Source organism: Phocoena phocoena, chromosome 11 (genome assembly GCF_963924675.1).
Source record: "Phocoena phocoena chromosome 11, mPhoPho1.1, whole genome shotgun sequence".
Taxonomy (NCBI): domain Eukaryota; kingdom Metazoa; phylum Chordata; class Mammalia; order Artiodactyla; family Phocoenidae; genus Phocoena; species Phocoena phocoena.
In genome coordinates this window covers 100,377,885-100,398,138 of record NC_089229.1, presented here as the reverse complement: position 1 = coordinate 100,398,138, position 20,254 = coordinate 100,377,885, and the positions used below count along the sequence as shown (strand labels likewise).

Here is a 20,254-nt window from a genome sequence, read left to right as displayed (position 1 = left end):
CAAGCACAGGTGCATCGTTTACGACCCCTCCAGCCTCCTCAGTCAGCTGAGCTAGCCTTATCCATTCATAGTTCTCCTACTGAACATAACGGAAACTGATAATTTGTTCAGAAAATATGAAATAAGGACCAATTAGAATTAGTTACAGCTCTTAAAATGAGACAGATTGAGCAATGTGGGCTGGGGTGACAAACTGCTGGTAAATGTTTTTGCTCAGCTTTCTTCCGTAATATGGAAGAAGTCTATCTCTCTCTCTCTTTCTTTTTTTTTTTTTGTCGAGCTAGGTGACCTGAAAATGTTTATGTGGCAGAATTCCCACAAATGATGGATAAAGTGGTTGAACTTGCGATAAAGGGAGGCCCCCAGAGCACCTTTGTTTTGCTTTCCCTTGTGTCACTGGCACCCAGGAGAGGGTGAAAGTTCATAGTGAATTCCATCTCTTAAAGGGATGAACGTCCAGGGGTACCAGAGCTTAAGTGGGTAAAAGTTTTCTTTCACTTGCAAATGAGCACTGGGTTGTTTTTTGCTGGTCATCTATCTATCTTGCAGTAGGGAACATCTTCTGGTGTTTTCTCATCAAAGTCAGCCACATAAAGTCTATTTATAAGCAGTTTTATTAGTCTTTAAAATAGAGAAAATATCTTTATCGTGTAAATAGTGATTCTTGTTTATTTGAACATTAAATATGATGCTAGGACTTCCCTGGTGGCGCAGTGGTTAAGAACCCGCCTGCCGATGCAGGGGACACGGGTTCGAGCCCTGGTCCGGGAAGATCCCACATGCCGCGGAGCAACTAGGTTCATGCGCCACAACTACTGAGCCCTCACGCCTAGAGCTGGTGCTCCGCAACGAGAGAAGCCACCGCACCGCAACGAAGAGCAGCCCCCCCCGCTCGCCGCAACTAGAGAAAGCCTGCGCGCAGCAACAAAGACCCAACACAGCCAAAAATAAATAAATGAAAAATGATGCTATCAATTGATGACGGGTCCTCTAAAGTAGAAAAAAAGAAATTCCTTCGCTTGAAAACTCTTTCCTACTCTGATTACTTCAGGCAGAAGGGAAAATGTGGGCAGCCCAAATGTATAGAAAAGTGGCGGAGGATGAAGGGGACGACCTGGAAGGCAGGAGGTGGACACTCGTGTAGAACAGCAACGCCAGGAACAGCATTAAAGATGAAGAGGACTCAGACTCTGAAGTTCAGCTTTCTCCTTATCTTCAAAGGGGAAAAAGATCTGCCCCGGTTTTAAAATTGTGGTAAAGTATACACAACATAAAATTTATCATTTTAACCATTTTTAAGCGTGCAGTTCTGTCCATTAAGTATATTTACATTGTTGTGCAACCATCATCAATGAGGAAATTTCTAGCTTTTATTTTCACAGATGAAAGGCCTCACGTTAGTATTAAGCATTAAATTTGGGGAAGGTTTTGGGTGGAAAAGAAAAGGGCAAAACTTTGCTCTTACCATCGGAGCTTACCCAGCCTTGAATAACAGGAAATCACTTAAATGAAAATACCCTTAGTGCCTTCTGTAGCGGGAATCTGACTGGACGTAAGGGGTAAGACTTTTCACCCGCTGGTGGTATGTGCACACCACCACCAGCTCCACACCACTGCTGCCTGCCCTTACATGCGGCCTCTGCTCCTGGAGGCACCACTGAGGACCCCAACAGCCCTTGCAGATACCCCACAGCACTTGCCAAGGACCACGCAGTTGTCAGTGCTGTGGACGACCCCTGCGGCCTGACCCCAAGAGACATGCAAAAAACCCCCCCAAAAACCTTTTTTCATTTCAAATGGGCAGGATTTCACTCATTTCATCCAGCCACTGCAAAAGTTAAAAAAGTTCTCCTAAGACGTGTGACACCTTCTAAACCAGTCCTCTGACCAAGAATGCTCTGTGCTTCCTAGACAAAGCAGAGATTTGAAGGCTGAAGTCTCTGCTGGTGAAGACAATTAGATAAAGATCAGACATCTGGCCCGAGGTGGGAGACCTGAGTGCAGGAGCCGGCACAGACGCGGGCAGCCTCCCCGCAGCCCCACTAGTCATACCTGCTGCTTGAGCTGCTGCACGAGCCGGTCCTTCTCCCGCTTCAGGGCAGCCACTTCTTCCTGGGTCTTTTTCTTCGAGGATGAGAGCTCCAAAAGAGCTATATTGGCATCTTTTTCACTGATGGCGGCCAGAAGGGCTTCCTGCCTGCAAACGAAAGAAAACATCCCGATTTCCATCTAGTCCTCACAGCAATCCTCAAGTTACTATTACCATTACCTCCATTTTATGGGTGATGAAACTAAGGCTTAGAGAGTGTGGGCAGCTACCCAAGTTCACACGTGAAGCAAATGGTCCGGGCAGGAATCCCATTCAGGGCTTCCTGACTCTAAATGTCTTTATCAGGTCGTTATACTGCCATCTTAATGAAGAGTTCCTAGATCTAGTTGTAGTTCAACTTGGAAAGTAAACGAAGTTAATGACTTCTTTTTTAAGTAAGAATTATCCTGTCATCTATACATTTTACCCATTTGACTCATTCTTTTGATAAGTATTCTGTGGTTTCCAGGCAAACGAGGCACCACTAAAACTGAAAACATTTTTATGTACAGAATGTATAACAAACTGTAAACGTTAGTAAACAGGATTCAGGAAATCAGCCAGCTGTTCCCGGGGCACTCTGAACATCTATGAGTCTTTTTATCTCATCAATGCGAATACGTTTCCAGTCAAGGCTTTACTTGGCAGTGATCTGCACATTTTGAAAGAACAATTTAAACTTCACTGATTCCTTGTGGCTTACCTAACAACTATTTTTGGGTTCATATCCAGAAGGAAAAGAAGGTGGGATTTTAGGGGAGGGGCGTTGAACTGAGGAATTGACAAAATAATCAGAATGAAGTTGGTGAACAATTAGTCTCATAGTCCAAATGCGTTCCTCTATAGCTCATCTTTTATGTAATAAGTCATCTGGAAGAAGACAGATTTGATTTACAGGAACTATAAAAGTGGCCTGAGCTTTTGACCTGAGGCAATGCTGGATCTGAGAATGCCCTGCCCGAGTTTAACCTTGCTTCTGTCTCTCGTTAAGACAATTACGCTTCAACAGCAGTCATATGGAAGAGTTTTAGTTTAGCCACAAACTGGAAGACTATCTTTTGCACGTTCTGACAAGGATATTCCATGCTCAGATGGGTAGGTCTGGGGAACCCTGAACAAGCAGTGCTAACAAATGGAAGACGTAGATCAGTTTACATCATGGAAATGAGGATTTGTTTAACTAGTCTTTGCTGTTGGAAGGGAAGATTCATTGACCTCAGTATAACTTTCCACTGTCCTCACTCTACATGAGTCTAAGAAATGGCAGATGGCTTATCCCATGAAGTCAACACCAAAGGGATAACGACAGTCTAAATATATCCACTGACCACTTGAAAAAAATATGTTAAGTGGTGAAATGAGCTTAAAGGTGAAGGAGTTCAAGATGGTCTCACTCTGCGGTTTCCTGTTAATTGCTGTCATCTGTTCCCTTTTGGGGAGCCCAGAGACTGACAAGCTGGAACGAGAAATGTGCCTTCTCAATAAGGGGGCTGCATTTCTGTGCATCAATAGTCAGAATGACACATTTAGCGGCAGGCAAATAACAGACGACGAATGAAAGATAAATTACTCTGTCCAGTTAGACCGAGTCATGAGAACTTCTGCCGAATGCAAGATAAAAAGGCGATAGGATCGGAGTTCCATTCTGTACTTAAGGAAAGAAGCGTCATAATACGAAATGGTAAAAATTATCCTATACTGTTGAAACATCTTGACTGAATTCCAAATTCTTTTATAAATGATATGCTTGGCCAGCTAGTGTGGTACAGTTAATCTCTGGGGTAAAATGTCACATTCCCCAAATGCAATATGATATAACAGGTGCCAATTCATATTCTAAATGTTAAAATAAAGGATGTGGCACTGGAGTCTGAGCCACTGGAATGGTGCCTTTTTTCATAAGATATATATTTTGAAGTCTTTTTTTCTTTTTCTGTACGATTCAAATAGAAATTTTATTATGTCATTGATGCTATTCACTTTTTATTGAGCACTGATAATATACTATGAACTGTACAGAATCAAATTTTCTCTCCCACACCCAAGGCTCTCACCCTTTAAAAATTCCCTAGCGGATTAACGTAACACTGTCCTTTCCATTTTAAAACTAAACTCTCGATATTGACTTCTACGTGTGTATGTGCCTATAAAGGGCAATTCACAGTCAAGAGAATGAAATGTTTTGATCACATACTGCACATATGATCATGTAAACTCTGGGTAATGTTAGTATCTTTTGTGGGTTTATTAGCTTTCAGGTTTTTCTCTTGTTTTTGGAAGGGGACAGAGATTGTACTGTTTTCCCTATAATTTTGGTAAATTTGAAACGGACACCATGGGAAGAACAACTTCTTGAAAACCATTTGGAGGACAGGAACAAAAACAAAGCTGATAAGTAGTAACAGCCATCTAATTTTTTGGGAATAAGAAAAACTCTTGTTCCCTCAATACATGTGATAGTAAAGACCATATTTGTAGTTGAGCTTATGTGGTTAAGTTTTACAAAGAACATTCAAGTGTCTAACCTAAAAAATTTTAAGAATACCCTGCTTTTCAGAGGGAATGGAATTTAGAGTGAAAAAAAGCAAATAGCAAAAAGGATTTTACTTTAATAGCCACCTATTCTTAATATAACTGCTTCTTTGAAAAAAAGGTATTTTCTGATAACAAAGTAATGTTCATTCATTGGTGAAAAATGGCCAGATACAGAAAACTGTGAAGAAGGAAATAAAAATGCCTGAAATAATTCCATTCTAATCAGAGTCAATTACTTGAGAGCTGAAAGTCAGCTATTCTAACACTAATACGGCTATTTCAAAGAAAATGAACCTTCCTGGGGATTAATAATCAACTTCAAAAGCTTCACTAATCCAAGGCTCTCCACAGAAAAGGAGCACTTGCTGGTGGAACACTTCCTGACTTCATTTCCCATAAGCCCCTAGGGAGTAACACAAGCACATGAAACACAAAAGGGAACATACATAGGCCACAAGCCCAGACAAAAGAACTAAAACTCTCTTCCTGCCAAATCACTCTCCTTGTTCTCTTAGTGGCTTTTCCTCAGTTAAAAATAAAAAAAATTGAAAATGTGGACACAGAACCTTTCAAAGTGATTAGTAATTCCCTACCTCATGACTAACAGGCCCCCTGACTTGCATAATGAGTAGGTAGTAACAGAAATCCAACTTTAAGTCAGTCTAGTCACACCATCCCCGGTGCTGTAAACTACCAGAACAGTTGAACCTGCCCTTTGACCTGCAAATTCTAATAGAATCAAGATGTCTCTAAAAGTTCTGCTGTGGCATTTGAGCTTCAAGAAATGGTAAGACCACCTTCTCTGTCCCCCTCCCCCTTCCAGCAAATTTCAGAAACAAGAGGCAAATACCCAAGGCAAATGGAGCTCAAAATCCTGCTGGTAACTCCTGAATCCTTAAGGACAACACACGAGCCCTCTCTTACTAGTAAATGACGGTGGTTAGCGATTTAAGAGTGAGTCCTAGGTAAGCGTGTGTTTAACAGAAATGCAAGACAGAAAAGGAGTATGAATGAAGGGACATTATAACAGTTTATTTCTCCCTCTTCCTCCAACTGGGTATTCCAAACGGAACGATTAAATAATCGTGTTTCATAAGTTTCATAATCCAGAAAACACGAGGAAAGAGAGCAGATGAAAGCAACAGTGAGATCAGTAGCTTTGGACGTATTACTGTCAAAGACATGTGGGCACAGTTTACTCCAATTTTAAGATGAATCTGAAATCCAGATTCTCTTACTGATGCCTCCTTTACTTGTAATTTAACCGGTTAACTCTCCGGCGTGAAATCTCTTTCACCCCTTCATTTCCCTTGGCGAGGAGGTCCTCCAGCCTCCCTCACGGAGGCCTCAGAGGGTGTGGCCGATACGCCACCTTACGAAAGCTCAGTGGGCAAGCCTGGCTGAAATACCTGAACTTCCAAATCTGGTCCCTGAACATCTCCTTATGTCCTCTCTAGGGAGCCTTTACGTAGATACTCAGCATTACCTTTAATATAAAATGTCCACACTAAGTCAGGTCTTCCATCCGTCATGACGAATCTCCCATTCAACGTTAACTGAATCACCACACTTCTAGGCCCACAGCCTGAGAACACTGAAAAAGTTTGATTTCCTCTTTGTTCCCCAGAACCAATATGCAAGTTTTGTGGATTCTTCCTTTCTAATAGTTTTTAATGAACCCACCGCTTTGCACCCGCATGTTCACTATCATAGTCCCCAGCATCCTTTTATCACAGGCCTGCACGATTCTTAAAACGCCTTCTCTGACCTCACTGCTGTTCTCACTGTCCTGCTTCCAGCATCACTTTCATCAGGTTTCTTAATGTATTAAACACTTGGGCCTAATATCTGACCAGCTACAATTTTCTATCTACTCCTTCCTCACTGTCTTCCAAGGACTGTGTGTCACTGAGACATGACTTGTTTTCACTTAGTTTTATGCCACACGCTCTACCTGAAAGGCCTGAGCTTTCTCCTCACCGGCTGCTAACTTCTCTCTGTTCAGCATTCCCTTCCAGCACTTTCACAGTTTAGATTAATAGGCATCTGCTCTGTGAAGGTCCTTCAATTCTTCTACATGGGTCTGCTTCCCCAACTATACTATGCTTATGGCTTTTGGCTTTAAAGTTTTCTTTTAATGCTGAGTTTCTTGGTCTTTCAATTTGTTGCTTTGCTAAGTTTTAAACTTTTTTTCTTCTTAATTGTGGTAAAATACACATAAAATTTACCATCTTCACCGCTTTTAAACCAAGACCAGGGACAGGAGGCTGTCACCTGAAGGGGGGGTGGGCTGGGCGTGCCCCCAGGACGGGGAAAGCGAGTGGTGCCAGGCCCCTGCCGCCCGCTGCCTTGCTGCAAAGTGCTCCCTGGGCTCCCAGTGGCCAGGGTACAGCCCAGGTCCCATCTGCTTAAGCACCATCCATTCTCCCTGAGCCAAGAGCTTGGCCACAGGGGCCACGCTGGCCAGTGGCACAAGGTTCCAGATGCTGTTTCCCAAGCTGGCTGATCAGAGGCTGCAGCTAGGATTCCCTGCCAGGGGTCTGTGGGTCCCCAGGGACCTGAAACAGATTTCCAGGGCTTAAACACCTGTAAAAAAATGTTTGTTTTCATTTTGATTACTCTAAAAAAGGACCCCCTTACCAGTCACAATGACAGAACTATTTTGTGACAACTAGAAATGAAAAGGTTTTCACAGATTAAAAACAAAATCCATATAACATTTACCATCTTAACCGTGTTTAAGGGTGCAGGGCAGCAGTGTTAAGGACATTCATACTGCAGGGCAACCGTCTCCAGAACTCTTTGTCTTGCACACCTTAAACTATGTGTTAACAATCCCCATCCTCCTTCCCGAAGTCCCTGGCAGACCACCCTCTCCTTGTCTCTATGAATCAGGCTACTCTCGAGACTCACGGAAAGGCAGCCACACAGTGTTTGTCCTTCTGTGACCGGCTTCCGTCACTGAACGTAAAGTCCTCGAGGTTCATCCCTGTGGCAGCACGTGTCAGAATCTCCCTCTGTTTCAAAGCTGAATAGTATACCACTGTGCGCAGCCGTCACGCTTTGTCCACTCATCAGTCGATGGACATGGGGGTTGCTTCCACCTTTTGGCTATTGTGAATGCTCCTATCTTTAATTTTTTAAATGTATTATTTTCCTTCTAGAGGTGTGGTTCACGACTGTGAATACCAAAAGCTTGCACATATTGTTAATTTTCTACACCGCATGTGCCTGAACCATTTACACTTTTTTCTCTTCTTTTCTTTTGGCTTCAGTTACTCTATACTCTGATATTATCTGCCAGTCTTTTTTTTTTTTTTTGCCTAAAGTCTTTGCTCAGAAACAGCTGGAATACAAGCTCCACGAAGGCAGGGTGTCTGTCTATTGTGTTATGTGTCCCAAGTGCCAAGAACGGCTCCTGGCACCAGCAGGCACTTCATACGTGCACCCTGAACCAACAGCTCCTCCAGTTCTGGCTCCATTCCCATCTGTCGTAGTGGTTCCCAACTGCTCCAACGTTCTCACTTATTCTGAAGGTGGGCTTCACTGTATTTTATTTATTTATTTATTTTTAAAAGGGCTTCAAATGCTTGGCTTATTTATTTATTTATTTATTTATTTTTGGATGTGTTGGGTCTTTCTCTAGTTGTGGCAAGCGGGGGTCACTCTTCATTGCGGTGCGCGGGCCTCTCACTATCGCGGCCTCTCCTGTTGCGGAGCAAAGCTCCAGACGCGCAGGCTCAGCAGTGGCTCACGGGCCCAGTTGCTCCGGGGCATGTGGGATCTTCCCGGACCAGGGCTCGAACCCGTGTCCCCTGCATTAGCAGGCAGATTCTCATCCACTGCGCCACCAGGGAAGTCCCACTGTATTTTTAAGGCTTTTTTTTCTTTCAGTCCAGCAGCATGGAAAGCAACTGAGCAGAGGGTTAGAGTAGGGGATATCAAAATTTGAAAACATGAAAAAAAACCAAGACTAGAAAGAGACCACTAGCTCCGGCCAACTCACATCTCATTAAAAGAAGAGTTTTGCTTTTCTCTAACTAGACAGAGGACAACTGGAGAAGTAGGTTCAATTCTGGAGGCCATTATTCAAGAGGCAATTAAAAGTAGAGGGATCCAAAGGAAGGTGACAGGATGGGGTTATACAAGGGCATATTAATCCAAAAAGATTTACCCACAGAGCATGACTGATGCTAGAAGAGCAGAAACAGGAAAGGCAGAAGTAGGATTTTAATCTGTGTCTCTCTAGAAAGCACATATGACACTAAAGGGAGGACAGTCACAAAGATACAGATTTCAGTTTATAAAGTGATCATCTAACGTATTATCTCCCGTTAATAAGTAGAACTGGGAGGCCTAAAAAATGACAGGGCTTCTCCTGACTAGGTGTGTAAAGAGGTTATCAGAGGTACTGTACAAATGATTTTGCTTTGAGTGGTAAGTCTGCCCTTTTTAACTGTAAGATTTCAGCAGAGTGAATGAGATGAAACCAAAATGCTAACTAAGTGCCAATAAATTGTATGGGCCATACGCGCTGAAGTAAGTGATACCGCAGACAAAGAAAATCACCTGGGGCCGAGGACACGGAAAGTCAGTGGGCCTTATTTTGACAGAGACAATAAGAAAGACAGAGAAAGTGATGTGTATAAAAGCACAGGTCGTGTGAGGACACACGGCATGACTGGATTGGAGGGTTTCTATAGGGAAAGGACAGAGTGAGGGGGATGCTGAAAAGGTAGCTTTGAATCGGAGCACGGAGGGTCTGGAATGGCAGGAAGGAGTAAACACAGACTGTGACACCCTTGAGAGTTCTAACCTGAACCCGGCAGACAGAGGGTACTCAAAATGCTGAATAAGGAATGATTTGACTTTGAATATAATATAGAAGCATCAAAAGTTCCAGAAAAGTAAAGCAAGGTCTTAGAAAGACTAACTTAGAGGCAAAGAGGAGAGACGAAGTGATGCTGGAAGCAGAAGGGTCAGGAGGCTCCTGCTAGAGATGTATTATGAGCAGAATTCTTACGTTACAAGAAAAGTTTTTAAAGAAGTAAGAACAGAATGCTGCTGTCTGACTCTGGATTCCAGAGTCACAGGAGGGCTGTGACAAATCGCTATACTGTTCAAGGAATACGAAACACACAATCAGTGTTGGACATACGCTTTGATGCTGGAAAGAAACTTTCAAACGTCACCAAACATAGACTATCTGAGGGCATTTGATCCAGCAGCACGAGCTGGGGTCCTCCTTCATGTGACCTTCTCACGGCAAGGGGCCAGCCCTGTGCCACCTCCTGAAACAGGGGAAACAGACACACTGGCAAGAGAATGGGTAGAGAAGTTACCCTGCTATGGACGAACTTCTATATTCCAGAAGTCCTTGAAAAGAATCAAGATTAACATAAAGGCAGAAACTGCTGGTAGTTACAGCTCAGGAAAGGAGGCTGATGGAACAAAATTTTGTGCAGAAAAGCTGGATTCAGTTTTTCTCCTCACTTTTTCTGAAAAATGAGCATTTTGATATATCCAACCCACCACAAGTTATGACAAGTTTGGAAAACGGAGTTTTACTGTGATATTGATACTTCTGTTATAAAGCTTCTGCCCGCTTCTCAGACAGGCAAAAACTTGATGACTGTATTCCATGTGTCAGGACAAAAAAAAAAAAAAAGAGCCTATATCTTTTCCATTTGTTTAAATATAAAAATTGTAACCTAGTCCACAGAGAGATATAAAGCAGATCAGTGGCTGCCCGGGACCGGGGACGCGGCTGCAGAATAACTAGAAAGGCCCACGAGAACTTTTGGAAGTGGATTACAGCTCGACTGTGGTGGCAATTACAAGTGTATACAGTTGTCCAAGCTCACCATACTGTGCACATGGGCGCCATAAATACGGCATAAACTACATTCCATGATTAAGTCGGCTTACCCCGAAGTAAATGTCCTCCATTCCAGCTCCCCTGGGACTACCAGTACATAAAGATGATTCTTCTTATCCTATGTTTCCTTAAAATAGAGCAAACATCCAGTTGCTTCCCTCATAAAATATACCTGTACTTACACTTCAAATGAAAGATAAGTTCTTCAAAGAATTCATTTTAGGAAGTTATATAAAAACATTTATTCAATAATGCCGCCAAATTTATCTTTAAAACTGACCAGGGCTTCCCTGGTGGCGCAGTGGTTGAGAGTCCACCCGCCGATGCAGGGGACATGGGTTCGTGCCCCGGTTGGGGAAGATCCCACATGCCGCGGAGCGGCTAGGCCCGTGAGCCATGGTCGCTGAGCCTGCGCGTCCGGAGCCTGTGCTCCGCGATGGGAGAGGCCACAACAGTGAGAGGCCCGCGTACCGCAACAACAACAACAAAAAACTGACTTCAAAACCTATTACATTATTTATGTATTTGGAATTAAGACAAACATCCTTTTTATTAAACTGAATTTAAGTTCTGACATCAAGTCTGGACACTGAAGTTAGACAGCCAGTCAAGATGATATGTTTTAGGACCACAGTGAGGATAAGAATACATTTGTTTTCAGGGGCACCTCGTTAACCAGCTCTGGAGGCAACTGCCAAAAGGATTACAGACATATTTTTAGCAATGGCAGCACCAAGGGAGTAAGTGGAAAGCTGTCTAGGTGACTATTTTGAGACCAGTCGGATCCTCAGTTCCTACATTCGTTATTTAAAAAAAAATCCTTACCACTTCATAGACAAACCTTATCTTCATGATAGATCAGGACAACACAATCTCCTCTAAACAATATTGTATCTAGAGATCCCCTTATGCTGAGTATGACTTCCAGACTCTTGTTTTTGATACTCTAAGTTCCTTTACTTTTGAATTATACTTAATCAAAGTAGCTTGTTCCTTTTGTAGCTCAGTGTGCCCTCCCCTCCCCACTCCTGCTTCTGGGGTGCCATGCGTCAGTGAGCCACCGTGGATTACGTGAATGGGGGTAAAACCACAGGAATGGTGGAGAAACAAGAAAGGATGACTTTGAACTCATGATAACTTTATAGAGCAGAATTAATATACCAGTTTGGACTTTGACAAGAAAGAGACATACATTTGTAAACAGTTTGCTCTGTTATTTTTGTCGGAGCAGGTTAAACACATGTCCTAACTAGTTTTAATTAAATGTTTTAAATCCACTTAGCATTTTGTATACAAGAGGGAAAATCTATGAAAAGTCTACAAATAGTAAAATGACAATATAACTGGAATCTAAAAATTAGAAGAGAAATTGAGATAGGAATTAACCGCAGAATACATTCTTTAAAAAAAAAAAAGAAGAGAAAGGCATACCTTGTTAAGACAATGTCTGCTCATTTAATATGTCATTTTACTTACTGATTAGAATAAGATCCACTAAAAATTCAGAGGCTCCAAAGTCAGTTGGAGAATATTGGCACACAGTACCTTTCTTTAAAACAAATCTAGAACTATAAAATTAGTCAACTATCAAATTGTCTATAAAATGTATATCTACATTTTCCATGTTAGAGGATTCAATTGATGATATATCTTTTGTGATACCCAAAGTTGTGGAGACCAACAGTCCCTTCAATAAGTTAAGCAGGAATTACAATTTATGGTGAAACATTACACCAGGAAGGAAAACAGTATCATTTAGATGAGCGTCTCGGGCTTTGTTCTCTATACAATCACAGCTCACTAGTGATTTGTCTCTATCTCTGGTTCAGTGTAGAAGTCATTACTGAATTCTACCTAATGTCCATCTGTTTCCAGAGAGAACTCATAAAAAGGAAGAACGTGTTTTATTTGATCTAAAATGATTTATTGTTCATACCACAATTACTGATGCTCGTCTTAAAAGGAAAAAAGCCTCCCTTGACTTACTTTCCCCTAAAGCTGCTATGCCTTCTGGTCAAAAATTTTGGAACTCCAATACAGTATTGGATTCCTGATTTCAAGATGGCAGAACAAAGACCTAGCTGCTCCCATTTCCTCTGGAAAATCAACCCCAAACACCAGAACAGCAAAACCCAGAAACAAGCCCTATCTTTGAAGATACAAGATTTATGTGATGCTGAAGTGTAATATATAAAGAGAAAATGGACATGGAAATTCTTAGCACAAGAAAGTCAACCCTAAGTGCCTACAGAGGGAAGGACTTATGAGAGGGAAGTAGATTTACCTGCAGAACCAAGAAGAGCTCAAGAATGCTAAGTCCACCACTATGGAAAGGTGTGTAACTCAAAGAAGTATAGCAGACTTGCTTTACAAGCAGTGATTCTCAAACATAACAGAAATTATTACAAATGGAAGGCTGTTCTCTACTCCTGACCTACCGAATCTGAATTTCAGGGGACAGCCAAGCCACCCATACATTTTTTTTTTTTTTTTTTTTTTTTTTGCGGTACGCGGGCCTCTCACTGTTGTGGCCTCTCCCGTTGCAGAGCACAGGCTCCGGACGTGCAGGCTCAGTGGCCATGGCTCACGGGACCAGCCGCTCCGCGGCATGTGGGATCCTCTCGGACTGGGGCACGAACCCGTGTCCCCTGCATTGGCAGGCGGACTCTCAGCCACTGTGCCATCAGGGAATCCCCACCTATACTTTTAAGAAGCTTTGCAGGTACTTTTGGAACCCACTACTTTACAGAAACAATTGATCGACTGATTGATATTTTAATAAATTTATTTATTTATTTATTTTTGGCTGCGCTGGGTCTTGTTGCCGCACGTGGGCTTTCTCTAGTTGCGGCAAGCGGGGGCTGCTCTTTGTTGCAGTGTGCGGGCTTCTCATTGAGGTGGCTTCTCCTGTTGCTGAGCATGGGCTCTAGGCGCACAGGCTCTAGAGTGCAGGCTCAGTAGTTGTGGTGCACGGGCTCAGTAGTTGTGGCACGCAGGCTCTGGAGTGCAGGCTCAGTAGTTGTGGCGCACACGCTTAGCTGCTCCGCGGCATGTGGGATCTTCCCAGACCAGGGCTCAAACCCGTGTCCCCCTGCATTGGCAGGCAGATTCTTAACCACTGCGCCACCAGGGAGATCCAAAACAACTGATTTAAAAGACCAACAGTAAGGTGTTAGGTTTCCCTGATTCCCCACATCCTTGCCAAGACTGGGTTTTTAATATTTGTATTTACTTTTCCAAATTCACTAAGTACATACAAAATCTTCCAGTTCCACTGTAAGATGATCAGCTTTTCAAACTCTTAAATCCTGATGATACTGCAGGTACTCCCGAGGCTGACCATCACTGAACTTAGAGATATCACGCAGAGATGATTCATGTGCTGTGGTTCTACCCAACAGATTGTCTGAAAGGCGAGCATTTCATGATGTATTTATAGGCAAATTTCCTCCTCTCTTCATGGCAAGGGCCATCACAAGATAGACAGGTGAATGTAGGATCTTCTGCTTTCTAAATTCTGCCTTTAAAAATAGCTGGCAAGCCAAGGGAGTTTTTGTTGGGGATCTACTCAAATCCTACCAAAACCCCTAGTGAATTATGTCTTAAACCCAATGATTTGTGTTGGAAATCCGGGGGGTAAAAACCGCTTAGCATGAGCCTCAAGAGATGAAGTTAAGTAGTGGGTTCACAGTAACATCTGGGGATGATGTGTACAGAAAGATTTATACGGCCTTTTCTTTCATTTTGTCTTTACTATTTCATAATAGTATGTCCTTTATGCCTCATGTTTGATAGTGTAATATGAACAGAACACTTCAGAATATGAACTTCCCTTATAAAGATACAGTCCCTTCAAAATAATGGTCTGCTGGTTATTGTTATATTCACACTTCGGGCTGTATCATTTACTGTGTCTTCTCTTCTTAGTAAATTTCTGTTTCCAAGGGAAAATAAAGTCTTCTTACAATGTTTCTCAGAACTCAAACACCAGAATCCCTCCATTTATTTAGATGTCTGTTTTAAGAATCATTGAATGCTTTAAGCAATTAATCTCTGCACTTTGTCACTGTCGCACTGTTTACTTAACCTTTTCCAGTTGTAGATAGATAACATGTCCATACCAGCTGTCCACATGGTGCTACCATGGGGGCTGTCTGCCTTGCCTTTAGCTTGCACTGCATTCCGAGTCTGTTTGCTATGACATCTGCTAGAAGAATGCCAGTGTATCATGGCACTCATTCTCCACCTTCTAGCACAATCAAGAGCTCAGTGTGCCTTGATTTCACAAAATAGCCAACATTATACAGAACATCCAATGTCTGGATTTGTGGTACACTACCTGAAATAAAAAGTAGGAACAGTTCCAATGAGTAAATATCCCAGATATTCTGCAAGCTGTCTATGAAGCCCTATGAGAGCTGTAGGGATATATATGCATGACTGCTGGGGTGCTGGGAGGGGCCTGAAGATACTGGGCTGCTGAGATGCTGAAGGTCACCAAGGTACTTGCTGGACAAAACAGCTGAAAGCAAACTCTGCAATGTATTAGTGACTCAACAATTCCATCATTCACCTCCTATCAGTTTGTTGGCACAAATTATAAGAACAACTCCTCTCCTACACAGGTCTCCAACGAACCATCTGGTGGGGAAATTCTATAGGAATACACAAGTGACTATGCTTGCATTTGGTAGATGAATTGTTACTATTGTCAGCTGGGATCCCGTGTTCTCTGCATCCTCCCTTAGGTTCCAGCTGCTTGTCAAGTGATAGACATAAATTAGAAAGCAGGGCCTCTACACCTGTTTTTCCATTTTACATATAAGGGGCACATGGTGATGGTAGGCATACAAGGAGGGGAGATGTAGAATCTTCTGATAAAAGTGTTTTTTTTTTTTTAATTTTGAAGTTTTTCTGCATTAGCAATTGTATTATTTTTAATAGGGAAAATATGTTCAAAAATAGTAAAGCAATAACCATCGCTTTACTTCTCAAAGATATAGGAAAAGGACAACTGAAAATAATATTTCAAAATAAGTTTTAGAATTTACGGTATGATTAATGATTCAACATTAATTAAACTTTTTAAAGTTTAAAAAGTAAAAATGTTTTTAAACTTTAAAATTTTTGCTTATTTAACAAGAGTAGTAAAGATTTTAAAACTGTGGAAAATGACAACTATTACTGCTCGAATTTTGTTATGGCCTCCGGATCTCTTCCTCCTCAACTGAGTATTTTCTCTCTTACGGCACCTCTGTTTGCCTTATGTTATAGCAACATATACACTTTTCCCACTTCTGAAAGCTGATCAATGACATGAAATTTACCACGTCCACTTCAACTCAGCCAATCTTTGAACCAGGTGTAGTGAGTGCCTAACTGGTACCTTCCTCGCAGGGGTAATTCCATTTTACTAGTCACTCTGTGACTAGTTAGCTTAGCTGATCAGAGAAAGAGTAATAAAGACAAGATACTTTCTCTTATTTCCGGTCTGTTCCACAACCACAATTTTTACCTCTAGCACACATTTCTCAAAAGTGTATTCCACAGAAGTAAGGCAAGAGATATTAACAAATGTCCCCTGAAAAAAGATTTCCATAGTCAAATAAACAGGAGAAACACTGGACCTAACAGGGCACTGGCGCAGACCTTAGAAGAGCTTTTTATGATGTAAGTTACATATCTTTAATAGGAGGCCATGTTTTAAAGCAGGGTTCCCCCAATTGCTGCCCACAGGCCAAGTCTGTCCACCACTTGTTTATGCACAGTCCATGAGCGAAGAATGGCTTTTACATTTTCATATGGTTGAAAATTTAAGGAAAAGAATATTTTTGTGATATAATATAAAATAATATTTTGTGAAAATGATGTGAAATTCAAGTTTCAGTGTCTATAAATAAAATTTTAAAGGAACGCAAACATACTCATTTGTTTATGTATTTTCTATGGCTGCTCCAGCACTACAACAGGCAACCTGGGTGGTTTGACAGAGACCAAAATGGCCCTTAAAATCCAATATATTTAGAAAAGGTTTGCCAATCCTATTACAGACCATTTCCAAACTTACTTGAATGGAACCCTAATTGCTTCCTTCCTTCCATGTCTCAAGTAACACCTTGAGACGTAGTATTCCAAGAAAACAGTTTGGAAAGTGGTGATTTAAGGATAAGCCAATGGTTCCCCAAGAGAATAAATAAAGAGTCTTAATGAACTGGGTAAACATTTACCATGACCAACACTGCCATGATTACTACACAGCTAGATGCTTTGCTGAGTACTTTACATGGATTAAGTAATAAATCCTTACAACTACCCTATGAACTTGAGAGAGGAGACTTCTAGTAGGCAGTTGTACTGATGGACCTGAGTTAAAGATGGCTGTGGAAATGGTCAGCATAGAAGGTAGCTGAAATAATACACGGGTCCACCAAGATCAGGAGGGGCACATAGCGCTGGTGGAAGAAAAGCCTGTAAAGAACTGAGGGCAAAAGTCTTAGTAGAAAACAAGGTGTGAGTGAGTGGTATCTTGGAAGCCAGAGAAAGTTTCAAGAAATAAGAAGTGATCAAACACTTTAAAGTGTTTATGGACAAGTCAAGACAAAGAATGCAAAATCTCCTTTGGATTTAGCTTTTAGAATGCTACTGGTTAGTTTGGAAAGCAGTTTCAGTGCTGGGAGCAGAAGCCACATTGAACAGGGTTGAGGAGTAAACAGCAGGAAAGAAGTGGAAAGAGACCATAAATTAGCCTTTCAAGATCGCAGAGAGCAAAACTAGAATCACAGACTCTTAGAACAGCAAAAGACCTTACAGACCACCAAATCCATTCACGAAAATGATTGCTTGATTTTGTTCCATTACATTCCTGTCAAGTAACCCTCCAGCTTACGCTTAGACACATTTAAAGACATGGAATTCTAGCTATCCCAAAGCGGCCTACACTAGCTGTGATAACCCCGCGCTTAGAAATGACTTTATAAAATCAATCCTGAAAGCGTCTCTTCTAAATTCCTTAATTCTATCCCTTCAGGCCATATTAAAGAAATTTAATCATTCTTCCACCTAACTGTCTTTTTAATATTTAGAAATGCTATTCTTTCTCCTCAGTGCTAAACAATTGCTTGCCAAAAGTTTGTCCAAGGTGCCGTGGCCTGATTTTGCTCTTCCTTAAGCCCAGGTGCACTGAATACAAGTCTTACGGAGCCAGGTGATCCGTATGAACTGGCATTTGATGGGCTAACTGGCTGCTGAATTTCTAAGATGAGCAAATACGTCTAGATATTTTATTTAAAGCAATCTGTAAGCTGTATCGTGTAAAGTCTACTCCTTAAATCTCAGTTACGCAAAGAGCTGATAAATGTTGGATCTCTTGCCTCAATTATCTTGGAGAACAAAGTAAGACTTATAACTGGAGAAAACCATTCAAAAAGATACATGCACTCCCCCCACTTTGTTCATGGCAGCACTATTTACAATAGCCAAGACATGGAAGCAACCAAAATGTCCCTCAACAGATAAATATGGAAGATGTGCTGTACATATATACACACACATGCGCACACACAAGGTGTATATGTATACATACATACATACACGTGCGTGCGTGCGCGCACACACACACACGCACACACACACACACACACACACACACAATGGAATATTACTCAGCCATAAAAAAGAATGAAACAATGCCATCTGCAGCAATGTGGATGGACCTAGAGATTCTCACACTAAGTGAAATAAGTCAGAAAAAGAAAGACAAATACCATACGATATCACTTATATGTGGAATCTAAAAAAATGATACAAATGAACTTACTTACAAAGTAGAAACAGACTCACAGACTTCGAAAACAAACTCATGGTTACCAAAGGGGAAAGGTTGGGGGGAGGGATAATTTAGGAGTTTAGGATTAATATATACACACTACTATATATAAAATAGATAATCAACAAGGACCTACTGTACAGGGAACTCTACTCAATATTCTGTAATAACCTATATTACCTATATTCCTGTTATTACCTATGTTCTGTAATAACCTAATATTGGGAAAAGAATCTGAAAAAGAATATATATATATACATATGTATGTATAACTGAATCACTTTGCTGTACACCTGAAACTAACACAGCATCGTAAATCAACTATACTCCAATATAAAATAAAAATTAAATTAGAAAAAGAAATTAGTATAAAGAGTACAAATAAAATGTGGATTTTCAATGGCTCTTTCATGATCAGACTGATATTAGGAAATTTTATAGGGATTAAAATACAACATTACCGGGGAGTGTTCCTGCTTGAGTCATATGAGGCAAAATGAAAATGACCGCCTGTGAATTGTATCAAAGTTGACGAAGGGCCTTATTATCTTTTACTGATTGGCTAAGAGTTCAGATATCTTCTCTATGTTAGTTTCTACAGCAATCTCTGCAGAGCAGGAATCCTTAATGTACCATATCTCTGCAACTACCCTAGGAAGTTAAGAAAATTAAAAGACTTTTGCAAAGAAAAAACAACAACATAACATTATATCTTAGTTTATGAAGTTCATTATTTGATTTACCGAAATACACCTCTGGGTGAGATGACTCATTGCTTCTCATACCCTAGAATTTTATCACAATGAGAACTAAGAGATCGGGTTGAGTACACATACTTAGACGGCACACAAGACAACATTTTAAAAAGAAAAAAGATATTTCAAACAAAGTAGTCCTGTTCTAGAGTAAATACGCATCGTCTTACACAGGAGATCATGAATATAAGATTTATTTGTACATACTTTGAAAGAAACCGAAAGAGAGAGAGCAACAGAAAGTAAAAGTAAAACTCCCCAGATAATCTCTACTTGTGTATTATTTTAATTTTCACAAATTTCTATGACTACTCTGTGCATGTCCCATCATACTTGACGGTAACTGCTTTAAGAGCCTAAGACCAAAGGTGCAGGCAATGAGAGACTATTTGAGGATCTACTGACAGATCTCAGTTTGATATTTTCTGGATTAAGATTATGAATTCGAAAAACATTCTAGCCACAAAAATTCACCATTCTATGTAAAAGATAATTATACAAATTCACAAACTACACATGATAACATTCAAACCATTTGCAGTTTGGCTCCCAACCAATTTTCCCAGTCTGATGCTTGAATATTTGGAAAATTCTTATGTTCCCCAAATATATGCTTCCCTTTCTTAGTGCCTTTTAAATTCTTTTCACTTAAAATGCAGTCTTCTAATCCCTCTTGCCTCTGCTGGTTCAGGTCAGTTCAGTACACATTTACTAAACGTCTTCCATGTAACAAGGTCACACTAAGCATTGAGCCAAGATAAGAACTCAATCCTAAGGTGTTATCCTGAGAAACCGTCTAGATGAGTGGAGTGGGGAGGTGTGATGCAGTCTTGGGTGGATGGAGTCTGGTGACCCCTAAGAGCCCCAGGAAGCAAGGAGGTGGGTGAAGCCTTAGGCCTTCGGAAGCTCCAGGGAGAGCAGGGGATTTCTATATATTGTGTTGGATGGAAAGGAGGCTGAATGGATCTTTGGGCCTTTTGAGGCAGTATACACTAAGTAGTGATTTATTTATCAACTGTTTAACCATATGAGAAAAGGAACTGGTTGTCTTCTTCTAAAAAGTTATTTGTAAATGACACTTGTAAAACTGGAAAATAAACCCTTTCCAATTTGACTGGTTAATCACATACATCTAGAAATTATTTCCCCCTGCATTTCATTAATAATGCCTC

At 41.1% G+C, this 20,254-nt stretch overlaps 1 protein-coding gene across 3 annotated transcripts in view; it reads right to left on the bottom strand.

The window, feature by feature from the left end:
- The window catches only part of ERC1 (ELKS/RAB6-interacting/CAST family member 1), a 357,838-nt gene that overhangs the window by 79,783 nt on the left and 257,801 nt on the right, over positions 1–20,254 (bottom strand). For all 3 annotated transcript variants that reach the window (XM_065886875.1, XM_065886877.1, XM_065886878.1), the window contains one exon: positions 2,053–2,197. In XM_065886875.1, the coding sequence (XP_065742947.1) occupies positions 2,053–2,197 (145 nt within the window). The remainder of the gene's footprint in view (positions 1–2,052; positions 2,198–20,254) is intronic.